This window comes from Engraulis encrasicolus, chromosome 17 (assembly GCF_034702125.1).
Source record: "Engraulis encrasicolus isolate BLACKSEA-1 chromosome 17, IST_EnEncr_1.0, whole genome shotgun sequence".
In the NCBI taxonomy this organism is placed as follows: domain Eukaryota; kingdom Metazoa; phylum Chordata; class Actinopteri; order Clupeiformes; family Engraulidae; genus Engraulis; species Engraulis encrasicolus.
The window spans coordinates 33,470,514-33,493,820 of NC_085873.1; the positions used below are offsets into that span (position 1 = coordinate 33,470,514).

The 23,307-nt window shown below is 41.9% G+C and overlaps 1 protein-coding gene across 1 annotated transcript; it reads right to left on the reverse strand.

The window, feature by feature from the left end:
• Nucleotides 1–4,569: 4,569 nt before the first annotated feature.
• LOC134467000 (uncharacterized protein K02A2.6-like) lies at nucleotides 4,570–7,584 on the reverse strand. Its single transcript, XM_063220929.1, has one exon. It carries the CDS (start codon nucleotides 7,582–7,584, stop codon nucleotides 4,570–4,572), a length of 3,015 nt encoding a protein of 1,004 aa, XP_063076999.1.
• Nucleotides 7,585–23,307: the final 15,723 nt, after the last annotated feature.

Below are 23,307 nucleotides of genomic sequence, written 5' to 3' on the forward strand. Positions count from 1 at the left end.
GTGCCATGTGCGCCAGGCGAGTTCCTAAACATTCACACAACCACGTCTTCAGATAAGGAGGATAACAGTCAAGCACCACACTCAACAAACTCTTCATGGTCAGTAACATCAAGCGGAGCACAAAAAATAGGAAGGCACAAGACGTTTGCAGACAGCGTTTGCTATGTTCAGTGTTGTTAGACTAAACGCAGCGTCACCACTTAAAATAAACAATTAACACCCATAGAAGAAAACAACAGCCCTAACACCGGCAACCCCCTGATTTTTTTTTGACATTGCTATGAGAAGTTGAGCAAGAAAGGAAAGCAGGCAAGAAAGCAACTCGCGCATTGAGCGTGGAGGTTACTGGATACTTCGAATAGACTTCTCAGGCGCGCGAGCGCAGAGAGAGTGAAGGCTGTGTTTCTGTTTATCTTGTGCACGCACGTCTTCAAAGGGTTTGTTCGGGCGACAGCTTGACAGAGAGCGCGTCTTTTGGTTTATGTAGTAAATGTCTCCTTGATTAGTTTTTGGAACTTAGGGTGTCTATAACGTCCACGAAGACAATATCCACGTGAAAACGCAAGCGCCTACAAACCGCTGTTCTGTCAGAAAAGAGTGTGCACCTGTCGCCTACTCTGTCAACTTCCCACAGCGACATTTAAAAGTCTACCATGAAATCCAACATAGCCTACAACATAGGCTATGAGAAGTGCAGGCAAGATGGCAACTCGCGCATTGAGCGCAGAATTTGCTACTTCGATTACATGCCACGGGCACGCGAGCGAGGGGAGCGTGAACTGTGTTTCTGTTTAACCTGACTGCACGCGTGTCTCTTCTCAATGGGTCTGTTCAGGCAGGCTTGGGTCAGGGCGACCGTTTGACAGAGAGCGCGCTTTTCGGTTTATTCAGTAAATATCTCCTTGATTAGTTTTGGAAAGTTGGAATGTCTAACATCCACGAGGACAATATCCACCTGAAAACGCCAAATGCCTGCAAACCGCTGTTCTGTCAGAAAAGAGTGTGCACCTGTCGCCTACTCTGTCTACTTCCCACAGCGACATTTAAAAGTCTCCCATGAAATCCAACATCCAACATATGAGAAGTGCAGGCAAGATGGCAACTCGCGCATTGAGCTCCGCGGAATTGGCTACTTCGATTAGATTTCACAGGCACGCGAGCGGGGAGCATGAAGGCTTTGTTTCTGTTTAACCTGACTGCACGCGTGTCTCTTCTCAATGGGTCTGTCAGTGTTCAGGTAGGCTTGGGTCAAGGCGACTGCTTGACAGAGAGCACACTTTTCGGTTTATTTAGTAAATATCTCCTTGATTAGTTTTTGAAAGTTGGGATGTCTGTAACATCCACGAAGACAATATCCACCTGAAAACGCCAAATACCTGCAAACCGCTGTTCTGTCAGAAAACAGTGTCCACCTGTCGCTTATCCTACTACTGTCTACTCCCCACAGCAGCATTTCAAAATCCTCCATGAAATCCCAAACCAACGTCACTTCAAATAGGTGACAGCAAGCATGGACATATGAAATAACACTTCAGTGAGGGGGGAAAATCACTCTGCTCTCATATCAAAGTGAAAGTGGGATTACAGAAAATTTCACATTTCAGTTTGTTCAATTTTTGCATTAAAAGTTGCAAATATTCATTGAAATCTGTCCAGATTTGTTTGTAATTATTTTTTTTAATGGAAAATCGTGATTTAAAAAAAAAAAATCGAAAAAGAGAGTTTATGTAAAAAAAATGTGATATGAAATGGGCCGATGGGCCCCCTAGCTAAATTCGCCTTAGGCCCCCAAATTGCTAAGTCCGCCACTGGTTGCAACCCTGAGGCGTAGTCAAGATGGCCGGCGAGTGAAAGGCCTTGCGGTGCCCATCCATTTGTCAGTTTGACGCAAGCCGTACCAACGCATTCAATTCATTTTCAATGAAATGCGGCAGATCGTCGTTACCGGACTCACATATTGGGATTCCGACACGGCATGGGTCTGGTGGCAGGTCAAAAAGTTGAGCTCTCTCGAAAGTTATGCAAATAGCCACGGCTGACGGACTGCGTTACCCAATGACTGTTGAGCACATGAAGAGGTCCCATGATACCTGTGGTCATCACGAAGGTGCATTTCCCTCCGTAAAAAGTAGATTTTTGACATCTATCGAACTTTTGGATGTACAAAATATAGACTACAAGCATTTATGTTGCACGTGCTTATGATGCCTGGGTTCAAATGATTATGTTCGTTTTCGACCATAAGCATAACAACACGAGGTGAAGCTGTGTGTGAAAAAAACACATGTGCCAAGGTCGGTAAGAGTATATTGAACTGTAATATAGGGGCAGTTGGTTTGCTACATCGATAAAAATGGCTAGAAATGTAGATTGATATACTTCCTGTATATAACTCGAGGGCCACGCAAGCCTCTATAATGGATCCCCGGCCTCATTCTAAGTGGATTTGGATGTGCTTAGTCTTGCTGCCTCTGGGAGATTGTTCCTCTACTGAGGAACAGTGAAAGACAATAGTCTTGACTGGGATCACTTCTTAGAGAAAGCATGTGACAGGGCCAGATAGTTTGAGTTGGAGGAGCGTAGTTCTCTTCCAGGAACATCTAGCTTTAGTATGAATATGAATATACCTTTATGGCCCCAGGGGGAATATGTTTTGCGTTTTGGGAACACTTGAACATACAGACAATTACGACATTATACAAGGTCAAGACTAAAAAACAAACAAAACATACAGAGTATTCAAAATAAAAAAATAAAAAGTCCTGATAGAATAGAAATAATTAAATTAAAATCCTATATACATTCAGTATATTAAAGTTATTACTTATTCAGCAGTTGGATGCTTCTAGGCACAAAGGATGTTAACCCTCTATTAGTTCTAAAACAGGGTAACCTGTATCTAAGTCCAGATGGGAGGAGGGAGTATTCAAAGGGGGTGGGATGGATCATCTACTATTTATAGTGTACTCATCAGAGATTTGCCTGGTACTTTTCACTTCTGTTCCAGTTATTTTACAGCCTAAGTACACTCTAACGAAAAATATGTGAGGTTAGTTCACGAAACCTAAAATGTGCACCATTTGTAACACAAATCGTGCACTTTCTCTAATTACGTCAGTTATTTAGTTCATCATTTAATTTAAAGAGTCAAGGAGAGTTAACTTATTACATTTAGAGACAAGTCTAGCCTTACTTAACAAACCATATAATTCAAACAAATATAGTTGTGTCCTCCCAACAACAATGTGAATCAAGTCGCCAGGACTTAAGACCTTGAACGTCAAAGTAAAAATCTTGAGTTTCTGGCAACGGTGGATCACGCGGGAGCAACGTGACGTCAAATGACTCATAACAAAGACGTTCCTTCCATCTCTGCTCATGACAGCGGTAATTTGTGCCCTCTTTAGTCTCAAGTCAAAGATATTTTATTCCTCCTCGTCTCCCTTTCGTCAACCCTATCTCGTATAAAGTGGCTAAATGGACCAGTAACACCTCAAGGACCGAGTTCAAAACGTGTTTCACCCTCGCTTAAGCCATCGAAAAGAAGTGTTCCTGTGTTTGCCTACGACCGTCGTTACCACCACCACCACCACCACCATCTGTCATAGGCCTACAACAAAGAACAGTGCAACGTTAATTTCGCTAAGGTAAGCTAGTAGCTCTACTTTGATTTTGCATTCACGGAGACGTGGTTAATGTCGTATTTTATGGCCCATGGCTGGTACTAAATGAGTCAGTTCACCCTGTGCACTTGTTAGCTGCAACCGTAGGCCTAGCATTCTGCACCCAGTTACTGTTGGTCGGGTTTGTTAGTTGCCAAGTGCCGATTTATAACATGGCATTTGGTCCAGTAACTCTAAATGAAGTAGCAAACACAAAAGTGGACAAACTAACATTATAAAACTGTGGCAGGTTGGGAAAGTTGAGAAGCTATCTTCTACCCTGCTAATCTAACTACCTGTGTTTAGTAAGCACGATAGCTAAATGGAACTTCCAGAGTGTAACAACGAAGTACGAGTTACACCACCACCATGTATGGTCCCTTTACATAGGAGCAGGTGAGGTTTTAGAAAAATAGTCTTGTGTTGTACTGTGTACTTCATAAAGTATATAATAAATGGACCGGAGACAGGACGTACGTTTAGTGCCTTTATCTGGTAGTAGAAACTCAACACACTGCGCATGCGCGCATGATACATTCAATATCACTACATCTCCCCCTTTTAATCCAATGCTTTAAAGCTGTTTACAAAATCAGGAATTATATCTTTTCAAGCAGATACTATTATTTACTTACTGCAGATCTTACTTAACTAAGGTAGGGGGTGCTATAGTTACATTAACTTCAGACTAAACATAAATCTTCAAAATAAACTCTGAATGTGAATATTCTGCATCTCATTATCCATCTCATTCTTCTCTCTCTTTTTTTTTTTTTTTTCAAAACAATACTGCAACATTTAAACGCAAAACACATAAGAACCTAACTGAGAGGCAGGGTGGACTACCTGGTCCTCTCTGTTGTGGTATGGAGGTTTATTCTGCTCCGTGTATACACACAACACTTTTCTACAAGTTCAGTCTTTGGATGGGCTTGACCGCTCTGCCCACTCTGGTGCGTATCCCTGGATCTGGAGTGGTCGATGGCGAAGGCACAACTCTCAAATGAGAGCGGTTTCTTCTGAGACTGCCATTCGAAGTGTCAACGACGTATGACCTCGGCGTCGCTGCTGATCCGGAAACTACTCCAGTGCGTGGTATGTTCTTTATCCAGACTCTCTGGCCTGGCTGGAGCGGTTCCTTCTCCTTCGCTCTGTGTCGGGTGTTGTATCCCTCAGCCTGTTTTCTCTTAAGCTCCTTGTCTTTCAACTCGAAAGCTTTCAGGTCTGGCCATGCTGGTGTGAGGGTGCTTGGACACACTGGGAGAGGTGTCTGAATGTTACGCCCCATTAGGAGCTGTGCAGGCGATGCCCCATGAGCGAGAGGGGTCGCTCTGTATGCCATTAGTGCTTTGTGAGGGTCCTCATTCTTTTGCAACAGGGCTTTCACAGTTCTAACAGCACGTTCTGCTTCCCCGTTGCTTTGGGGGTAACGGGGGCTACTGGTCAGATGCTGGAAGCTGTAATCTTTAGCAAACTCGGCAAACTCTGTTGCTGAAAACTGTGGGCCGTTGTCGCTGATGAGAGTGTCGGGCACTCCATGACGGCTGAAGATAGCTTTCATTTTCTGAATGACAGCTGACGCCAGGGTGCTTGTGAGGTTAGCGACCTCAATGAATCGGGAGTAGTAGTCAATGACCACTAAGTAGTGACCCTTCTTCCATTCAAACAGGTCGGCGGCTAGCTTTTGCCACGGGCGTGATGGCAAGGGTGTGGTCAGGAGAGGTTCTGGTGCATTGTGACTTTCCTTGACACAAACATCACAGTTGCGTACTCTTTCTTTTATCTGACTCGTCAGACCTGGCCACCATACTGCTTCTTGAGCTCTCGCCATACACTTCACCATTCCTTGGTGGCCCTGATGAAGCGTCTCCAAAATGCTCTTTTGCATGCTTGCTGGAATCACAATTCTTTTTTCCTTCATCAGGAGACCATCAGCCATTAACAGGTCATTTCTGTACTGCCAGTAGGACTTCAGCTGTGGGGCTGAGCTCAGTCTGTCCCAACCTGTGCGGATGAGAGAAGACAGCTGCGCACACACTGGATCCTCTTCTTGTGCTCGCCTAATCTGTATCAGTTTCTCTGGCGACGCGGGCAGTTGCTGAATGATTTCGTTGATGTGAGCTCTCACGTCACTTTGGAGCACAAGATCCTCCTCTCTCACTGCATCTTGAAGGGGGGCTCTTGAAAGAGCATCTGCTGCGATGAGATTTTTGCCCGGAATGTGCACAATGTTGTATGTGAACCGCAGCAGTCTCAATCTGAATCGCAGCACACGAGGGGGAATGTCATCAAGTGCTCTTGTGCTGAGGAGACTCAACAAGGGTTTGTGGTCTGTTCGGATCTGAAAGTGCAGGCCCAGGAGGTAGGTTTGAAACCTTTCACACGCCCATGTGATGGCCAGGGCCTCTTTTTCAATTTGGGCGTATCTACGCTCAGTTTCAGTCATACTTCGGGAAATAAAGGCCACTGGCCTCCACTCTCCTGATGCTTGAAGTTGTGACAAAACACCGCCCAGTCCATAGGACGATGCGTCTGCTGACACTCTCGTTGGCTTGTCAGTGCTGTATGGGGCAAGTACAGCCGATGAGCTGAGCTCTTCTTTCACCTTAGCGAAGGCTGTCTGTTGCGCTGGCCCCCATGTCCACATGTTCTCAGCTTTCAGGAGGTCCCTGATTGGTCCGGTGAGCTCTGCAATGTTTGGGGAAAACTTTCCCACGTAATTCACCATGCCCATGAATCTTTTGACATCTGCCACATCCTTCGGTGGTGGCATGGCTACAATGGCCCTGATCTTGTCTGGGTCCGGCCGTATTCCCTCTCCGCTGACGATATGACCGAGGAATTTCACCTCAGTCATTGCAAACTCGCACTTGTCGTTCAGGGTGAGGCCTCTCTGCTGTAGGCGTTGCAGCACTCGATGCAGCCTTTCGTCATGTTCCTGTGACACCAAAATGTCATCCGCGTGACAAACCGTTCCATCCAGGCCATCCAGCATCTGCGTCAAGCGCTTCTGGAAATGCTCGGGCGCTGAGGATATTCCAAAAGGAAGTCGGTTGAAGCAAAAACGGCCAAATGGCGTGATAAAGGTGGTGAGTGGGGCCGATTCTCTGTGCAGAGGGATTTGCCAAAAACCTGCAGTGGCATCTAGCTTTGAAAAAATTCTAGCTCCAGCTAGTTTCGCGAGCGTCTCATCGACTGCTGGGAGGATGTGTCTTTCCCTGCATACATCCTCATTTAGGCGGGTGAGGTCGACACATATACGGATTTTTCCGTTTGGCTTTGGTACTACAACCATTCCTGAGCACCATTCAGTTGCTTCTTCGATGGGCGAAATGACCCCCATTGCCTCCATCCTATTCAGCTCCTCTTGAACTTTCCCTCTTAATGGGAGGGGCACGCGGCGTGGCACTGCAAGGGCAAATGGTGTGGCGTTCTCTTTCAGTTTAATCTTGTATTCTCCCTCTAGCTTCCCTAAACCAGTGAACACTTTGGGATATTGCTTCGTGAATGCACTCTCTGTTGCAATGGCGTCCACTTGAGTAAGCAAGCTGAGGTCTTGTATGGCTGGCAAGCCAAGGAGTGGAGTAGCTAGACCTGGAACAACATACACCTGCTGCTTCACAACAGAGCCCTTGTAGCTCATGTCGGCGGTGAAGTGTCCCTCTACTGTAATGGGAGTATTGCTTGGTCCACACAGTCTTTTGTTTGGAGGTGAAAGTTTCCCATGCAGTTTTGCAGAGTACATGTGTTTTGGGATGGCTGTTACTGCAGCGCCGGTGTCGAGTTTGAACACCACCTGCTGGCCATTTACTCCAATTGACTTTTTCCACACTGTGCTAGGTGCAGCATTAGTCACTGTGCCCAAAAACAAAGTTTCCACACGTTCACTCATGTCACTCTGCTGAATTTCCTCCACTCTCATTTTACTTTTACATAAAGCAGCAAAATGCCCCTTTTTCTGACATTTCTTGCAGTCTGCATTGCGAGCAGGACAATCTTTGAATGCATTTCCATGAAATTTTCCACACCTGCCACATTTGTCTTTTGCATTTGTTTGCACTGGTCTATGATTTGTTTTGTTTCCTTGTTGACCAGATTTTTGTTTGTGCTTGAATCTTACAGCATCCATATTTGCTCCTTCTGCACCATCCGTGCTAGTTTGTCTCAGTATGGGTTGTTGCTTTTTAATTTCCTCATTTTGGCGAAATTTAAGTTATTGCTTTTGTAAGCGTCAACTTTGAGTCGAGCTGTAGCCTCTCTGAGAGCGCGTGATCTTTAATGCCTACGACGAGGCGGTCTCTGATCATCTCCTCTTTGAGGTCTCCATACTGGCAATGGTCAGCTAGCTTGTGGACTGCCGTGATAAACGCCTCGGCAGTTTCACCAGGCTCCTGGCACCGTTTGTTAAACTTAGCCCTCTCGTATATCACGTTATGTTTACAGATGAAATGCTTTTCAAAAGCGTCTCTTACTTTCTGGTATTCTTTCTTGTCCGCTTCTTCCAGCGTTAAAGTGTTAAGCACATCATCAGCCGAGTCTCCCATAGTGTAAATGAGCGAATTCACTTGATACTCTTGGTCCTTTTTGTCGAGACCGGCAGCTATGCGGAATCTTTCAAAACGTCTGATCCAATTCGGCCATCCGGCGAAATCATTGAAATCAAATGCCTCTGGCGGGCTTATCGAAAACAAAGAATCCATTTTGTTTTACCTTCCGACGTCTTCGTCAGGTTGTGGCTACCTTGGAACGCGTTGGCTAGTTCAGCTCGAGAGAACCCCAAAACTTCTTTTTCCTCGCGTAGCCCAACTGGAAGGAAACTTCTCTCCGTTGCTTTTTTAAGCTTCTTTCTTCATAGAGACGGGTCGTCAAGTTCTGACACCATGTGTTGTACTGTGTACTTCATAAAGTATATAATAAATGGACCGGAGACAGGACGTACGTTTAGTGCCTTTATCTGGTAGTCGAAACTCAATACACTGCGCATGCGCGCATTATACATTCAATATCACTACAAGTCTCACTGTTAAAGGATAGTGTTGTAACTTTTTTATTAACCCACATTGCTAATTAAGATTATTAGCTAGGCCAATAAAATAGTCCATAACCCAATTAATAAGACTTAATATGGGCTATTGCCAGTTGCACAAGGATAACCATCCTACCCGCTGACTCGTGTATGTTTACCTATTTACCAAATTAATACCTAAGCACTTTTATTATTGTTATCACTATTACATACTTAGTTATTATTTAGTTCATTGGCCTCAATCAGCCATAAGCATACATTACCCATCTTTGTGCAGGAGAACAGTGAAGGAGGCAGCCATAAAGTCACTCAAGTCCATTTGCCAAGAGATGACCAATTTATTGTACATTGCAAGTGAGAGAGCATAGTAACTACGTTATTACAATTAAGCATAACCCAAGTTCCTAACCATGGTGGCCAAATGCCCCATGTGTCCCAATAGCATAGCATAGCGACCTGCTAGCACCAGGGCCAAAGGCCCCAGTGTGCCAGCAAGCACCCTATCCCCAAGGCTCTCTCCTAAGTGTGAGAACGGTTTTTGTTCTGAGCCAGGGACAACGCCCTGCTCAGAACCATAACCTAACCTGTCCCAACCGTTCTCCCGAGCTTCATCTGAGAACAGTATTTAAACCCCACAAGTGTATTACATCATGTAACAAACACAAAGCATCAGTGCCTCAGTACAAGAATACATTCACAAATATGGTCACTTCAGCCTCTAACTGACTAAGTCAAATATGGTGATGGTCACTCCATGGGCCTACACAACTCACTAACTCCAGCCCAAGTGGCTGTGAGACAATCGACACCTCTGTAGCTCAGTTTACGACAGGGCAGCTGTCTTCTGGACTCAGCTAGGCCCCAGCATTCTATTGCTGGCAGAGAAGCACATTTGAGAGTAAAACATCTCTAAAATGAAGATATTCTTCATGTGAAGATATTATGTTAATTTCCAATAAATAATTGTAAATATTAATGAAGAAATGTTGGCAAATCTTCGACAGGAGCTCCGGCGTCAAATGAAAGTTTCACCATCGATTTCCCATGCCCCAAAATATATCTAATGATGAGCCATTCCGAGAAATGCAGCGCTGTTATGGAGTTAGCTTATTTTAAGCTTTTTGGTGAATAACACACAGGGTTCCCCCAGGATTGTTAAACCTAAATTCAATGCTTTTAAGACCTTTTTTAATGCATGTTCACATAAAATTTAATACTTTTATCGCACCCATTATTTCAATAATATTGAACGAAATTCAATTAAGAAAGCGCGTATCAAATTCAAACCTCATTACTTCTTAAGAGATTACCTCTCTGTTTGGCACAAGAATGTACATTTATGGAAAATACAATTAAAACACATGCAAAGTTGCATTGTAGCATCTCAGATTTATTTACTTAAACAAACCCCAGAATTGAATTCAAAAGCTGCTTCAAAAGCACTATTTATTTGTTAATTGCAGATTACCGACTTGCTGTGATGATCACCGATCAGCCAAACACAGAAAGAATTGGAACATTTGCTGTTTTTTATAGGCTATTGACATTTTCTAGGATGAAGTAGACCAATCATAGGCCTAATCATAATTTGCACATGTACTGTAACCTATATTCATACAGTAGGCCTATCTGTCTTTCAACATGTATTAGCCAATATAATGTAAACCTATCAGACTAAATTGGAGTAGACCATTATTATTGTTGTTGGGCCTAATAATTAGGCCTAATCGTTTTTCTTCACTCCATTATAATGACGTTCAAAAAGCATAATTGCCTACATTTAAATGTACCATTTACAATTTGAGCGTTAAACTGACAATAACCCACTCATTTTTTGAGTCAACAAGTTATTGGTCATAGGGCTAGTTGTGCAAGTAATGATCCCCCTTAATGTAGTGTTTTACAGGTATTTGAGAATAGCACTGCCATAGTCGAATGGCCACAATAATGATTATCCGATAAGACCATGCATGCGTCCATGCTTGTTTACTATTTTTCACCATGCGCAATTCTGGGAAGTATGCATTATCTGAGCATGATTCAGTAAGGAAATGCGCCGTGAGCCCCCCTATTCATAGATGGGTCAGGTCTCCTGGTTTAGCAGCGCATCGATTAAAACAAGATCAACTAAGTAGTCGTCTTTTTTTCCGAACAGCAAGGGGAAATAGTTCAGAGACGGGATTTGATACGAGTCAAGTTTGCTACCAACAGGTATAGCGTGCCCACGCGTTGGTGTGTGGAGTGCATTGTAGCCTAACCAGTGTGTGATTTAACCGCGGTTACGCGTCTGTGGTTATTATTGGCCACCTCAAAAATTCAATGCAAGATTTTAAAAAGAGGCTAACGCTTTTAGGAGCTCCTCAAACAAGAGTGTGTTAATTAATGTCGGTGGTCGTTGGTGATACATCTACTAGTTGCGACCAATCGATAGGTCTGTCTCGCCAAGTAGCCTAATTGCGTTTGTAACACAGCTTTGTCATGAAATTGAAATGGCTACAAATGACAGCGGTGGATTTCTGATTGCTCCTTAAGTTTGCTTCACAACGTTCAATAGCCTTAAAAAGAATACCCCAAGAAAACCGGTAACACTCCACAACGTCAGTTCTCCACTGTTTGCATGAACACAATGAAATAAATATAAAGGGGGGGGGGGTGGCTTTGATCACAACCTGCTTCTCGAGTTCAACTGGTGCTTGGACGGCACAAATAAAACTTTGCTGGTTAGTGGAAAAAATACTTGTGCGCTACATCGAGGATAGATAATTGTTAATGCTACACTTCCCGTTGTCGCTGCAGCACTCAAGGTTTGTGCACGTGTTTACAGTGCAACGAATGGACGTTCTGTGCGTCATCTTCATTATGAAAAAAGCCCAGCGTAAACGTTTTCTTGCATAGTGTGCAGCACGCCTCGCGGTCATTCGGCACAGATTTTACCCAAAAGTATTTTGGATCCTGCAGCCACTTGGGGTTAAACCGGCACTTTCCCATTCTTCACCTCACCTCATCAAAAAATGACGCCGCTGCACTCTAGATTTGTGTTTACAGTAGCGTTCTACAACGAATCATTGACGTTCTGTGCGTCATCTTCATTATGAAAAAAAAAAACTTCGTCCTTTAGGTTGCACACTGAAATGTTTTTTGAAAATTTAATGCCGCAGTGAAAAAAATTCCCGACTTTTAACAGCTAATTCAATGCTATTAATGCTCTTAATGCTGGATAACTAAATTCAATGCCTTTTTAATATTTTTAATAACCCGCGGGAACCCTGAACACAGCCAATGCATCACGGCGGGGCCAATTTGTAAATATTACTTTCTGATGTTTCCCCGCTATAAACAACCTCAAAAACGCTACACACTTCATCACAAAGGTCTTGTCAATCAAACTGAGGCACAGAGAAGATCATCGGACCACACAGTCTTTCACTGGTTAGTGTTTTCAGAGTTGTCTCACTGTTGCAACTCTCTAGTCTGACCCGGATGCAGGCTACTCCATCAGGTGGCTAGGTAAACATGGTCCGCGTGTGTTCTTATCCCGGCTGCGGCCGTAAAATGACCGACTTCCACTGTCTCAACCAGCCATATTACGGGAATGGCTAATAGCATCAGAAGTGGACGAAACTGAGATAAAAACCCTGAGGAATCGCGACTAGCGTGTGTGCAGGCAGCTGATTTGAAGAGTTGTATGGAGTACAGGTGGGTCATTCCAGCTGGAATCAGCAAATGGTCCCCACTCGACCCCCTCGGATTTGCTTGAAAAAAATATATGTGATGGCTTAAACATCCAATAGAACATATTCACCATTGCAGATTTCAGCTGTGCATACTTTTCCCACAAAAAATCTGTAAATAAGGACACCCCCTCCCCCTGATTTGGTGTCACTGCCTGAGTGACCATATTCAGACTTAATTATCTCCAAAACTATTTGTGGTAGGTCCATTATTGTTTCAGGGCTAAGAGTCATAGACCTGATGAGCATACATTACAATTTGCAGCACTGTATGCCAAATTACACCTTAATACTGGCCCTCTACTTTTCTTTGAAATTAAAATTGCAAGGGTTTTCAGATGTCCATAAAAACCTCAAATTTCAACATTCAAGGTTCATCCTTGGTACATGGTCAGATATGTGCCATGACTTTCACATCACATCATATTTGATATAAGGGTCCAATGGTTGTTGAGATGCAGAGGTCCAAAAATGGGCAAAAACAAATTTATACCATTATTTGGAGCAATATTCCCAATCTATGACACCAGTTGTGAACTTGCTGTTTGGTGTCTCTGAAAGATAATATTATTATTCATAACATATCTAAAATTTGGGATGGTGTTTTGCCCCATTATTTTTATAAAGAATTTTAAAAACTCATTCCTGTGTGACATGCAGGTGTACCTTAGAAGCCCTGTTACCTTAGAAAAAAATTGGGTTTACTACACCTAAAATGAATAGCCAAGTCAGTGTACACTAAAACCTAAAATCTCTGATACCAAATAGGTGATTTTATACTTGTTCAGCTCAGTATTTCAGTATATCTGACTTAACCCTCAATTCCATCCTAAGAAGGTGGCCAATCCCCTTGATTTTTGTGTTCCATTTTCACACAAAGATGGCGGCTCATGGAGCCAATGGCATAGTTCCAAAATAGTTCCAGGAAGTCAGCATCATGGGAAGGAAACAAAACACCATTGTTTGGAGCAATATTTCCAATCTATGACAGCGGTTGTGAACTTGCTGTTTGTTGTTTCTCGAAGAGGATATTCTTATTAACAACATATCTAAAAATTGGGATGGTGTTTTGCCCCTTTATTTGTATAATGCCTTTTCAAATCTCAATGCAGTGTGGCATGCATCCCTCAAATCCATCCAAAGTGGCGTCATGAAAAAAAAACCCCACCATTTTTTAGAGCAATACCTCCAAAGTATGACACAAGCTGTGAACTTGTTTTTTGTTGTGTCTGTAAGAGGATATTTGTATTAACAACATAGCAAAAAAATAGAATGGTGTTTTGCCTCATTCCTTTTAATGATCGTGAAGTGCATTGCGGTGTGACATAAGCCTGTGATCAAATAGTGCAGAGGGAAGCGGAAGTGGTGAATTGTTCTGGGCCAAGGACATGGGGGAATCAAGATTGGGTACTCATTACATTGCATGTATTGGGAAGGGGTCTCTTCAGACGACTTTATCCCGGGCCCAGGCAAAGCTGTTTGTTCAGCTCAGTATTTCTGATTTTTGTCAGGGATTCTGGCCTCATCTTTTTAAGTGTACTATCGGCCAGATGATCAAGTGACTACGCAACATGTTCTCACTGGCGCTACGTTAGCAATAAATTCAAGATGGTTGAGAGAAGTACCATTTTGAGAGAAGTCATAAAAAAACAACCTCTGGAAATAAAACAAGGTGTTGATATGATTTCCTTGATGCTACCTTGACTTCCTTGATGGTGATTTAATATTTGAAAAAAAAAGATGAAATGTATTAAACAAGTCAGGAACTTTCAATGCTCTGGCCTGTGACAAATTATTTTATACACACTTAGCTTTCAATCACCAGCTGCATCTTATGAGTTGACTTTATAAGGTAGCTTGCCATTGTCATTGATGATGCATTAGGTATCTGCACTCATATTGTTGTGTGCAATCATCCATCAATGGCAATTCAATGAGGAACACCTGAATGAAACTTTGAATGACACTTTATTGTCATTGTACAGGTGCAACGAAATTGGTACCTTGAAGAACATTGACAACATAGGTATTGATTTCAGTAAGGATACCACCACCATGCTCAGGGCACTTCGGTCAGGGGAGGATGATGGGGGGCGGGAAGTTCTACAATCAGGATACCTCTTTTCAAACTGTCTCCTCCTATGTGTCATCTCTAATCAACTTTTACTTTCCTATGCGACCATAAAACAGTCCCACCCCCGCCAACAGTCACCACGACAGAGGTACCCTGACTGTAGAACTGTGCCCCGCCCCCAATCCACCACCATATCTGAACGCTTTTGCATGCTGCAAAGCTTCCTTTCGGCCTCTATTATTTCACCTGGATCAATGTAATGATGAACTTTACAAGTAATGAACATTGTCTACAAGTATCCAAGCCATGATTGTTGCAATTACTGCTGCTAATCTGCAATCCACTTGTTAGCATTGCAGTGGTATAATGTTATAATGATGCAAGCAGCTGAATTAGAACGCAACAATATGACAAGAACCACATGGTTGTCTGGTGCCAATATGAACGTCTGTGCCTTCAATTTTCACCTGATATTAAATACTGCATGCAAGCAAACTCTTCTAACTAAAACTCCAGGACCATGCTGTCAAAATAGTCTGAGGTAATCTCTAGCCAGTATGAATTAAGTTATTTTGCAATACAGCTGGTAACTTAACGAGTAAGACACAAGCTTCATAGCAAATATAAAGTTACAGTTGCTGATTGAAAGATTAGTTAGGATGGGAGTCCTTGTTGCAAACAAGAGTGCTACAATTCTTTAATCCTCTCCTATTTCATCACTTTATTCCAAGACTACTACTACCGCTACCAGTACCACTACTACTACTACTACTACTAAAATGATGATTATGAGTATTAGTATGATTTTACAATTAAAATAATTAATGTCTATCAAAGCCAAGTGCAATATGCTATTCTTGCTGTGTGGCAGCAATCAATTCATTTACAAGTGTTATGGTTTCCCTAGAATTTGCTTTGTCATTCACAGGGTAGCCATCTTGTTTTCACTATTAAGGTGACATCAGAGCCATGGATTTGAGAGTTGTGACAAGTCGGTTGGTGACATGGTCCTCATAGCTTCAAGTAATTGTAGCCAATTGAGATTTTGAAGTCCGTTATAAAAAGAATGAGGCAAAACACCATCCCAATTTTTGTATATGTTGTTAAAAAAAACATCCTCTTTCAGAAACACCAAACAGAAAGTTCCTAACTAGTGTCATAGATTGGAAATATTGCTCCAAACATTGGTGCAAATTAATTTTTTCCCATCTTTGGACCTCTGTATCTCAACAACCATTTGAGCCTTTTGTTAGATATACTATGATGTGAAAGTCATGGTATATATCAGACCATATACCAAGGATGAACCTTACATGTTGAACTTTGAGGTTTTTACAGACATTTGGAAACCCTAGAACATATGATATCTACAAAAAGTAGAGGCACATTATTACGATGTGATTTGACTTACAGTGCTGCAAATTGTAATATATGATATTCAGGTCTGGGACTCTTAGCCCTGAAAATATAATGAATCTGACACAAATAGTTCTGGAGATAATTGAGTCTGAACATGGTCACTCATGCAATGTCGCTAAAACAAGCGTAGGGGGTGTACTTATTTACAGATTTTTTGTGCCAAAAGTATCCAGAGCTGAGTTCTGATATTGTGGATATGATCTATTGGATGTTTAAGGCATCACATACATTTTTTTCAGGCAAATCCGAGGGGGTCGAGTGGGAGATTTTTCAGAAATTTGCTGATTCCAGCTGGAATGACCCAGGTAGGCCTAGACTACTCTTACAAAGTAATTGCAACACGGTATGATATAACATGGATTCAACTTTGTAATATCACACCACTGGTGGTGTACTTACATCTGTAAGAGCACTTCTAGTACGACTTCATAAAATTCCTCTGTAGCCCTCCTCCGTTGTGTAATAGTCCACCATCTGACCTCACGCGCCCTCGTCAATTAGAGTCTACTTCACTGAAACTACTCTAGCATCCTTGACATCAACCACCTCGAATGCCTCAGGTCGCTCACAATTTCACTTGCCATTCCGCGCTAGTTTGTTTTGACAGTTATTTATCTCCTGTAGTGGGCTACATTTACTGCACCACTGTCTGTCAGTGTTGCCAGATTGGGCGGGATTTGGTCAGACACATCTGGCAACACTGCTGTCTGTGTGCCTTCCCAAAACAGAGAGCTTGCTGGCAAAGACGCGCAATGTTTCGACCAGTTTCACAGATTCACAGACAGTCAAGATTCATGAGCCAGACAAATTTATACATTGTAGGGTCTACTACAATGTATGGGTATGAGGAATATTCTTCCTCACACGCGGGGACCATTAAATGTAAGTACTCTTGCAAATAATGGGCGTGAGGAATATTCTTCCTCACCAAGGGGCAACGTTAATGTAGGTTCAACTGCAGTTATGCAATCGAAATTACATGGCTACCATTAATGTAAGGGAAGTACAGTAATGTAATTATAATTACATTAATAAGTATAAAATTCTTATACAGTTCCAAATATGTAATGTGTTATTACTATATGTGAGGAATAAGAGTATAAGAAATGATGCACAAAGAGTGTGTTCAACTCTTCGTGCTGGGTATCAATAATGTGTATGTGTGTACTTAAGGAATCGTCAATTGTGTAATTAATGATTGCATAAACCACGTTTCATGACCGTCTCATAAAATCATGACCATTATTGAGTAATAATCTGAAGGTTTTGTGTGAATTCTTTTCTGGTTGACTTCGTAGAAATTGTTCAAATAAGACAAACACGGTTCACCATAATGCACATTTATTGTAAAAGCATCATCCGGTCATAACACTGATACAGCCAATGTGATTTGCAGGGCATAAGAACTTTAGTAAAATATACAATATATACACGGGTATGGGAGGATGCGCTATGCGTGTGTGTGTACGCTATGCGTGAGAGAGAAAGAGAGAGAGAGAGAAGGAGAGAGTAGCGCGCGCTTTGTGGGACGCCGCTCTGCGCCTTGCGGAGCGCTTCTGTGAAGCGACAGGGGAAGAGAGAGAGAGAGAGAGAGAGATGTATGTTCTGTATGAACTATGGCTCATATCGTCGGCTTGCTACCAAAACCGCCTAACTCCGATTTTGGGTTTTTTGGAAAACAGGGGAAAACTAAATTTCCTAGGGGGCGCCAAACACCAGTGGCGGTTCTAGGAAATCTGAGACCCTGGGCAAAGAGCAATTGTGAGTCCCCCCTAATAATAATTTGGTCAAAAGATTTTTGCAGAATTTTACTCCCCTACCACTTCTGCATCATCCTGTCTTCCTGTCTATGTCATTGGTCCATTAAAAACATTACCTGTCTAAGATGTTAATTTATTTTCTTTAATTATTTTGAGTGAAGAGCAGCAAGTCAAACATGAAACACCTTCTAAGGAAAACAAAACACTTTAAAATAAATTATTTGATGCAGCACAACAAGAACAGTATACTGCACATTAATTTGATAATTGTACTATTCTTTTTATTTTTATTTCAAACTTTAATCCTGGAAAAGATGAATGATTGAACTATTTTTTTAGAATGTATACAGTGAGTATTCTGGTTAATCTAATAACTACCAACAGCTTTTCCCAGTTGTCTTTTACTTTCTAGTAATTCCAGTCTTAGTTTTCAATGGCAGCTCTGTCTAGACTCTCAACCAAAGCATAGCACGCTGGATTATTGTCATTGAGTCAAAGCAATGGCCATAATGGTTAGGATCATTGGTCATACCAGGACAGATTTAGCTGGCAGTGTCTCACAGCATAAGCATTGTAGTGGCGTCCAATCTCATTGTTGAGGGTCCATCAGTCATGGCGGAGGATGAAGGGGTGGGGCACTTATTTGGTCCTTGTACCTCCTCACGGACAGTCTCCTCCTTGTTTATCATCTTTGGTTAACTTCTGCTCTTCCCCATGCTCATATAACTGCCCCACCCCCCCAAACCTGTCCATGACAGAGGTAACCTGGTCGTAGAACTGTGCCGCGCCCATTTCAACACCATGACCGTAGCATTCAGAACATGGTATAGAACCACTAATGGATTCTTTATAAATTCAGGTGTGGCTGTCCATTGTATGGTCAATGGTGTACAATACAAGTGAGATCAACTTTTGAATGCTGTAACAGAAAATAGAAACAACAAAGACTATTCAAGAGTGAACACTGAAGTGAGATCAACCAAATATTGTTTGAGGTCTACATTATGAGGTTCTAGGTTAAGTCATAAAATAACAGAGTATCGTAGAAGACTATCGTCTCCTATCAATCTTGATGACATCAATTAATGCACCTGGCAAAAAATCAAACATTCATTTCCTTATAGTTGAATTTTAAGGCTACAACCATTGTCTGATAAGATTATCTCAGACAGTGATGTCTAAGGATGAAGTTTTGACACATGGCCATTGTCTTTGAAGAGAGAGAGAGAGAGAGAGAGAGAGAGAGAGAGAGAGAGAGAGAGAGAGAGAGAGAGAGAGAGAACTCTTGACAGATGTAAATAAACTGCTTCTTGCATCAAAAATGGCAAAAAGTCAAGTTACCGAAGTCATTCACATTGGCAGAACAATTGTGCACAGGGCCCCAGGATGAATAGATAGGGCCCCATACCACCTGCCAAGGTCATAATAGGGCCCCTACCCCTGCCACCTGCAGGAGGGCCCTAGGCCTACAGGCAAATGCCCTCCTTGTCCTCCCTATAGCTACGTCCCTTGTCATTCATTTCCCCATAGGCAGTATGTGACTTTATACATACAGATTTTTGACTCTGGTGACTGTTGTGATTGATAAATGACCCTGGCGGAAAGGCAGGGTGATGCAGCTGTGGTAGGGGAGTAAGTTTATGCAAAAATCTCATTTCGACCAAATTCGGACTTAGGCAGTTTTGGTAGCAAGCCGACGATATGATTCTGCGCAGCTCGGGTGCGCAGAACCGAAATATGAGATTCAAGGTGGAGTGTTAAGCTTTCGGCTGATGAAGCGGGAAACTATCTCGAGGATAAGAATTCAAGCTTATCAGAGAATACCGACCTTTGTTTAAAGGGTTTCACTGTATTCATGGGGGAAGGGAAAGGGAGCGCTTGGCGCTCTTTTCCAACAATAGCTTGCGTCCTCGACGCGATAACTCCATGGGTTAACACTAAGGGTCGACCGATATATCGGCCGGCCGATATATCGGGCCGATATTTGCGTTTATTAAGTGTATCATATCGGCCGATACGCATGCGGTTTTGGCCGATACGCCCACCCCGTGATTTTGACTACAGACGAGCAGCTCTGTGTTGCTGGCAGACCCGCAATGCACGCTGCTGCGTCACCCCTCCCCCACTCATGGAGTAAAGTAAACAGCCTTGCAGGCTGCCACAAAGTTTTAGACTTTCAGATGCATCCTATTTTAATGTGGACACTGAATGACATGGCATGTGCATGTAATAGGCCTAAAGGGAGAATGTTTCAGCTCCATCCATTTTCTGTACTGATTTTAATTCCCTGGTTCATTGTTCAGTCAATAATCACCACCATTTGCCATCTTTTACCTACCGTTGTAACTGAGTGTCTACCGGCATATGTTTCAGTGTCTAATTTCCACCGCCTTTCAAAACGCGCATTTCATACCGTCATTCATTTATCAACTTCATTCTGTTTTAGCGACATCTAATAGGTAGCAAACATCACTTGCAAACTGGCTAAATTAAAATAGCCTATTCATTTCGGTAGCATTTAACTAACCAGCATGCAGACTGCATAATGCAGCCATCTCGTTGAGCAACCGACCAGCTCTTCCAACGAGGGTAAACTACTGTTTTTATTTCCCTGGTTCATTGTTCGGTCATTTATCACCCCCATTTGCCATAACTCTCACCTAGCGTTGTAACGAGTGCCTTCCAGCATGTTTCAGTGTAAATTTCCACCGCGTTTCAAAACATGCATTTCGTAGCGTCATTCATTTATCAACTTCCATCTGTTTAGTGACCTCTAATGAGTATCACTTGCAAACTGGCTATTTCAATTCATAGAAGTTTATTTGGTCAGAAATACTGCGTAAAACCTCATGGCCGTCCATTAAAAATCAATGCATTTCAAAGTACAAAGTACTTTACAGAACTTAAGTACGGATAGAGGAAGTTGGGAGACCCCAGGGGGATAGGTTGGATTGCAACTTTTGCTATATCATATCTGGAGAGTGTGTGCTTTCAGAAAAAACATGGGTTTGATCGCCTAATATAAGGTATGCTGCTATTTTAGGCCTAGAACTCATAATTGTCCAATGGATTTGAATGAAAACCCATGCGTTGCAATGTAATGCAAGGTATATTACAGAAATGTGTTGTAGATTAATGTAGGAAATTGTGAGTTGTCCCAATGCATATTTGTTAATAAATTTATACATGTATTATTGAAAATATACAATGTGATAAAAGTGTAACCTTTCGTTAGGAGTTTATTGGTTATACTTTGGTATCCTCTGTTATTCTTTCTCTCTTTCTCTGTCTCTGTCTGTCTCTCTCTCTCCCTCTCCTTTGCTCTGAGTTATGTGACATCTCTGGTCCACAAGGAAAACATCTCTGCCTTGGTCGTCCTGTTTGGGCTACTCTGTCTGAACTATGACCTTGGATGCTTAGGCTGGTAAAAGCTATCCATCACAGGCCAGACGACACTAAGAGCCCATCACGGAGCCAGGGGGAGACGAGACCATATATGTCACTATTCTATAGTTTTACATATTCATGATAGGAAAGATGACGTCATGGACTGGGGGGACTGGGACTGTTTTAAATAAGTTTGTTTCTGTATACACTTCAGGACTTGCTGGGTGTTTCCCCACGCAGTAACTCCTCCGGCCGTTAAACAATAAAATCTGCTCGCAGATTTTAAATGCTACCTCTGTTTCCTGTGTGTTCTTTCAGGTCAATTTGATAAGGTAATACAGTGAAATTGTTAAAGTGATAATGTGAAATTATTCACANTATTATATCACATCTAGACCTTTAGAAAGTATATGGACTAGATCAATGATTCTCGAACTTTAGGCCTGGGCCCACTGGTTGGCCCTTACTGTATTCCAAGTGAGACTTGAAATCATTTTCTAAAAATCAAAATCATATGTGATGCGATCTGGGAAAACCCTTCACATGGTGGGATTTTACATTTTTGAGATATAGTTACCATTTCAAAGTCAATTTCAAGCTCTTTCCAAAGGTGTTTTCGTTATTTTCATATCTTGTCTCTATCAAATGTTATACTTACCCAAAGTCAACTTAGTCGTTCGGAGGAATTCTGAGAAAAAACACTCTAAAGGTTGAGTATGGAGCTTGTGGCCAGAGGAGGTATTGCAACTATGCAAGGCGATTGTGGCCACAGTGAGTATTGCAACTATGCAAGGTGATTGTGGCCAGAGAAGGTATACTATGCAAGGCACTTGTGGACAGAGTAGGTATTGCAACTTAGGAAAATGTGAGGTTGAGTATGGAGGATTGTGGCCAGAGTAGGTATTGCAGCTATTTTTTCTTTGATTTATTTACGTAATGTGTTTGGTTTTGAGTTTGAGTCAAAGAAACAACTAAGGAAACAAACAAAAAAACATCCTTGTTTCAACACAGCATGGATAGCACATTATTATGGATAATGATTGAGATCATATTAACAATTATTATTATTAATATTATAGCTATTGGGATACTCTGTTTAATTGAGCCATTCTAAGTACTTGGGACACTCTAATCCCAAATGGAGACATCATCATAGTTAGTCTTTCATTCAGTGCTTGATTATTATTATTATCATCTTTTGTAGCCTATATTAGTTTCTAAGACCAATTATCCACATCAATACGATGTAATGTTCCTAGACTTACGTTGTGTCAGAATTGTTTTCTTTGATCAGCTGTAATACAGCATAGGCCTACTTTTAAAAAATGCAGAATATTAGCTCTTACTCTCTCAGATAGTTACCTAGAATTTGGATCACTCCAGGAGGGAGGCACTGCTGAGAAGCAGTGCAGCGTCCTGATACGATGCTCCGGATGCCTCACTGATGGTGGGAGATACGGGCAGGATAGTATTTTAGTAAAGGTACCTCGTAAAGATTAGTCTCCTCCTTCTGTATTGTCTCTAGTGGAATTTTGCTCTCATCCATGAGCATAGCACAGCCCCACCCCCCAAACCATCACCACAACTGAGGTAGCTCATCATAGAAGTGGACTCCGCCCCCAGTCCCTCACCAGAACTAGAATACTTAGAGTAAGGAATACCGCAAATGGAGTGATTCCGAACCACACAATATCCTCCAATTTTTACAGGTCTAATATGTGCCTTGTTATTGGCAAAGCAAAATTAATTAAAAATAAATGTATTTGACAGGATTTGAGATCAGACTTTGGATTGACCTTATATTCAAGTGAAGGGGCATCAAGTTTAACCACTGCTTCCTGTAACATTGATGACTTTCACTACTTAGAGAATTTAGTCTCAGAAGCAATAGGTTACCTGAATGAAAGCAACATTTAAAGATTTCATTAATCTCATTTATTTATCTTCAGTAAATTTGGAATCCAATGGCACTACTTCTGAGGACAACACAACACTGGAAAAAAGCAAGAGTAGGCCTAGCACATTGCACTTGGTTTTGATATTCAGATTATTATTTTTATTATTATTATTATTATTATTATTATTATTATTATTATTATTATTATAGTAAATAACAGAAGGCCACTCATCAAACACTACCTACCACATGCCTGTTAATTTAAAATCGGTTAAACGAATGTAGGCTAATTTCATTACTTTTCCTGGGGTCTTTTTTTTCTCTCCCAGAGACCCTCAAACTGCTGGCTAA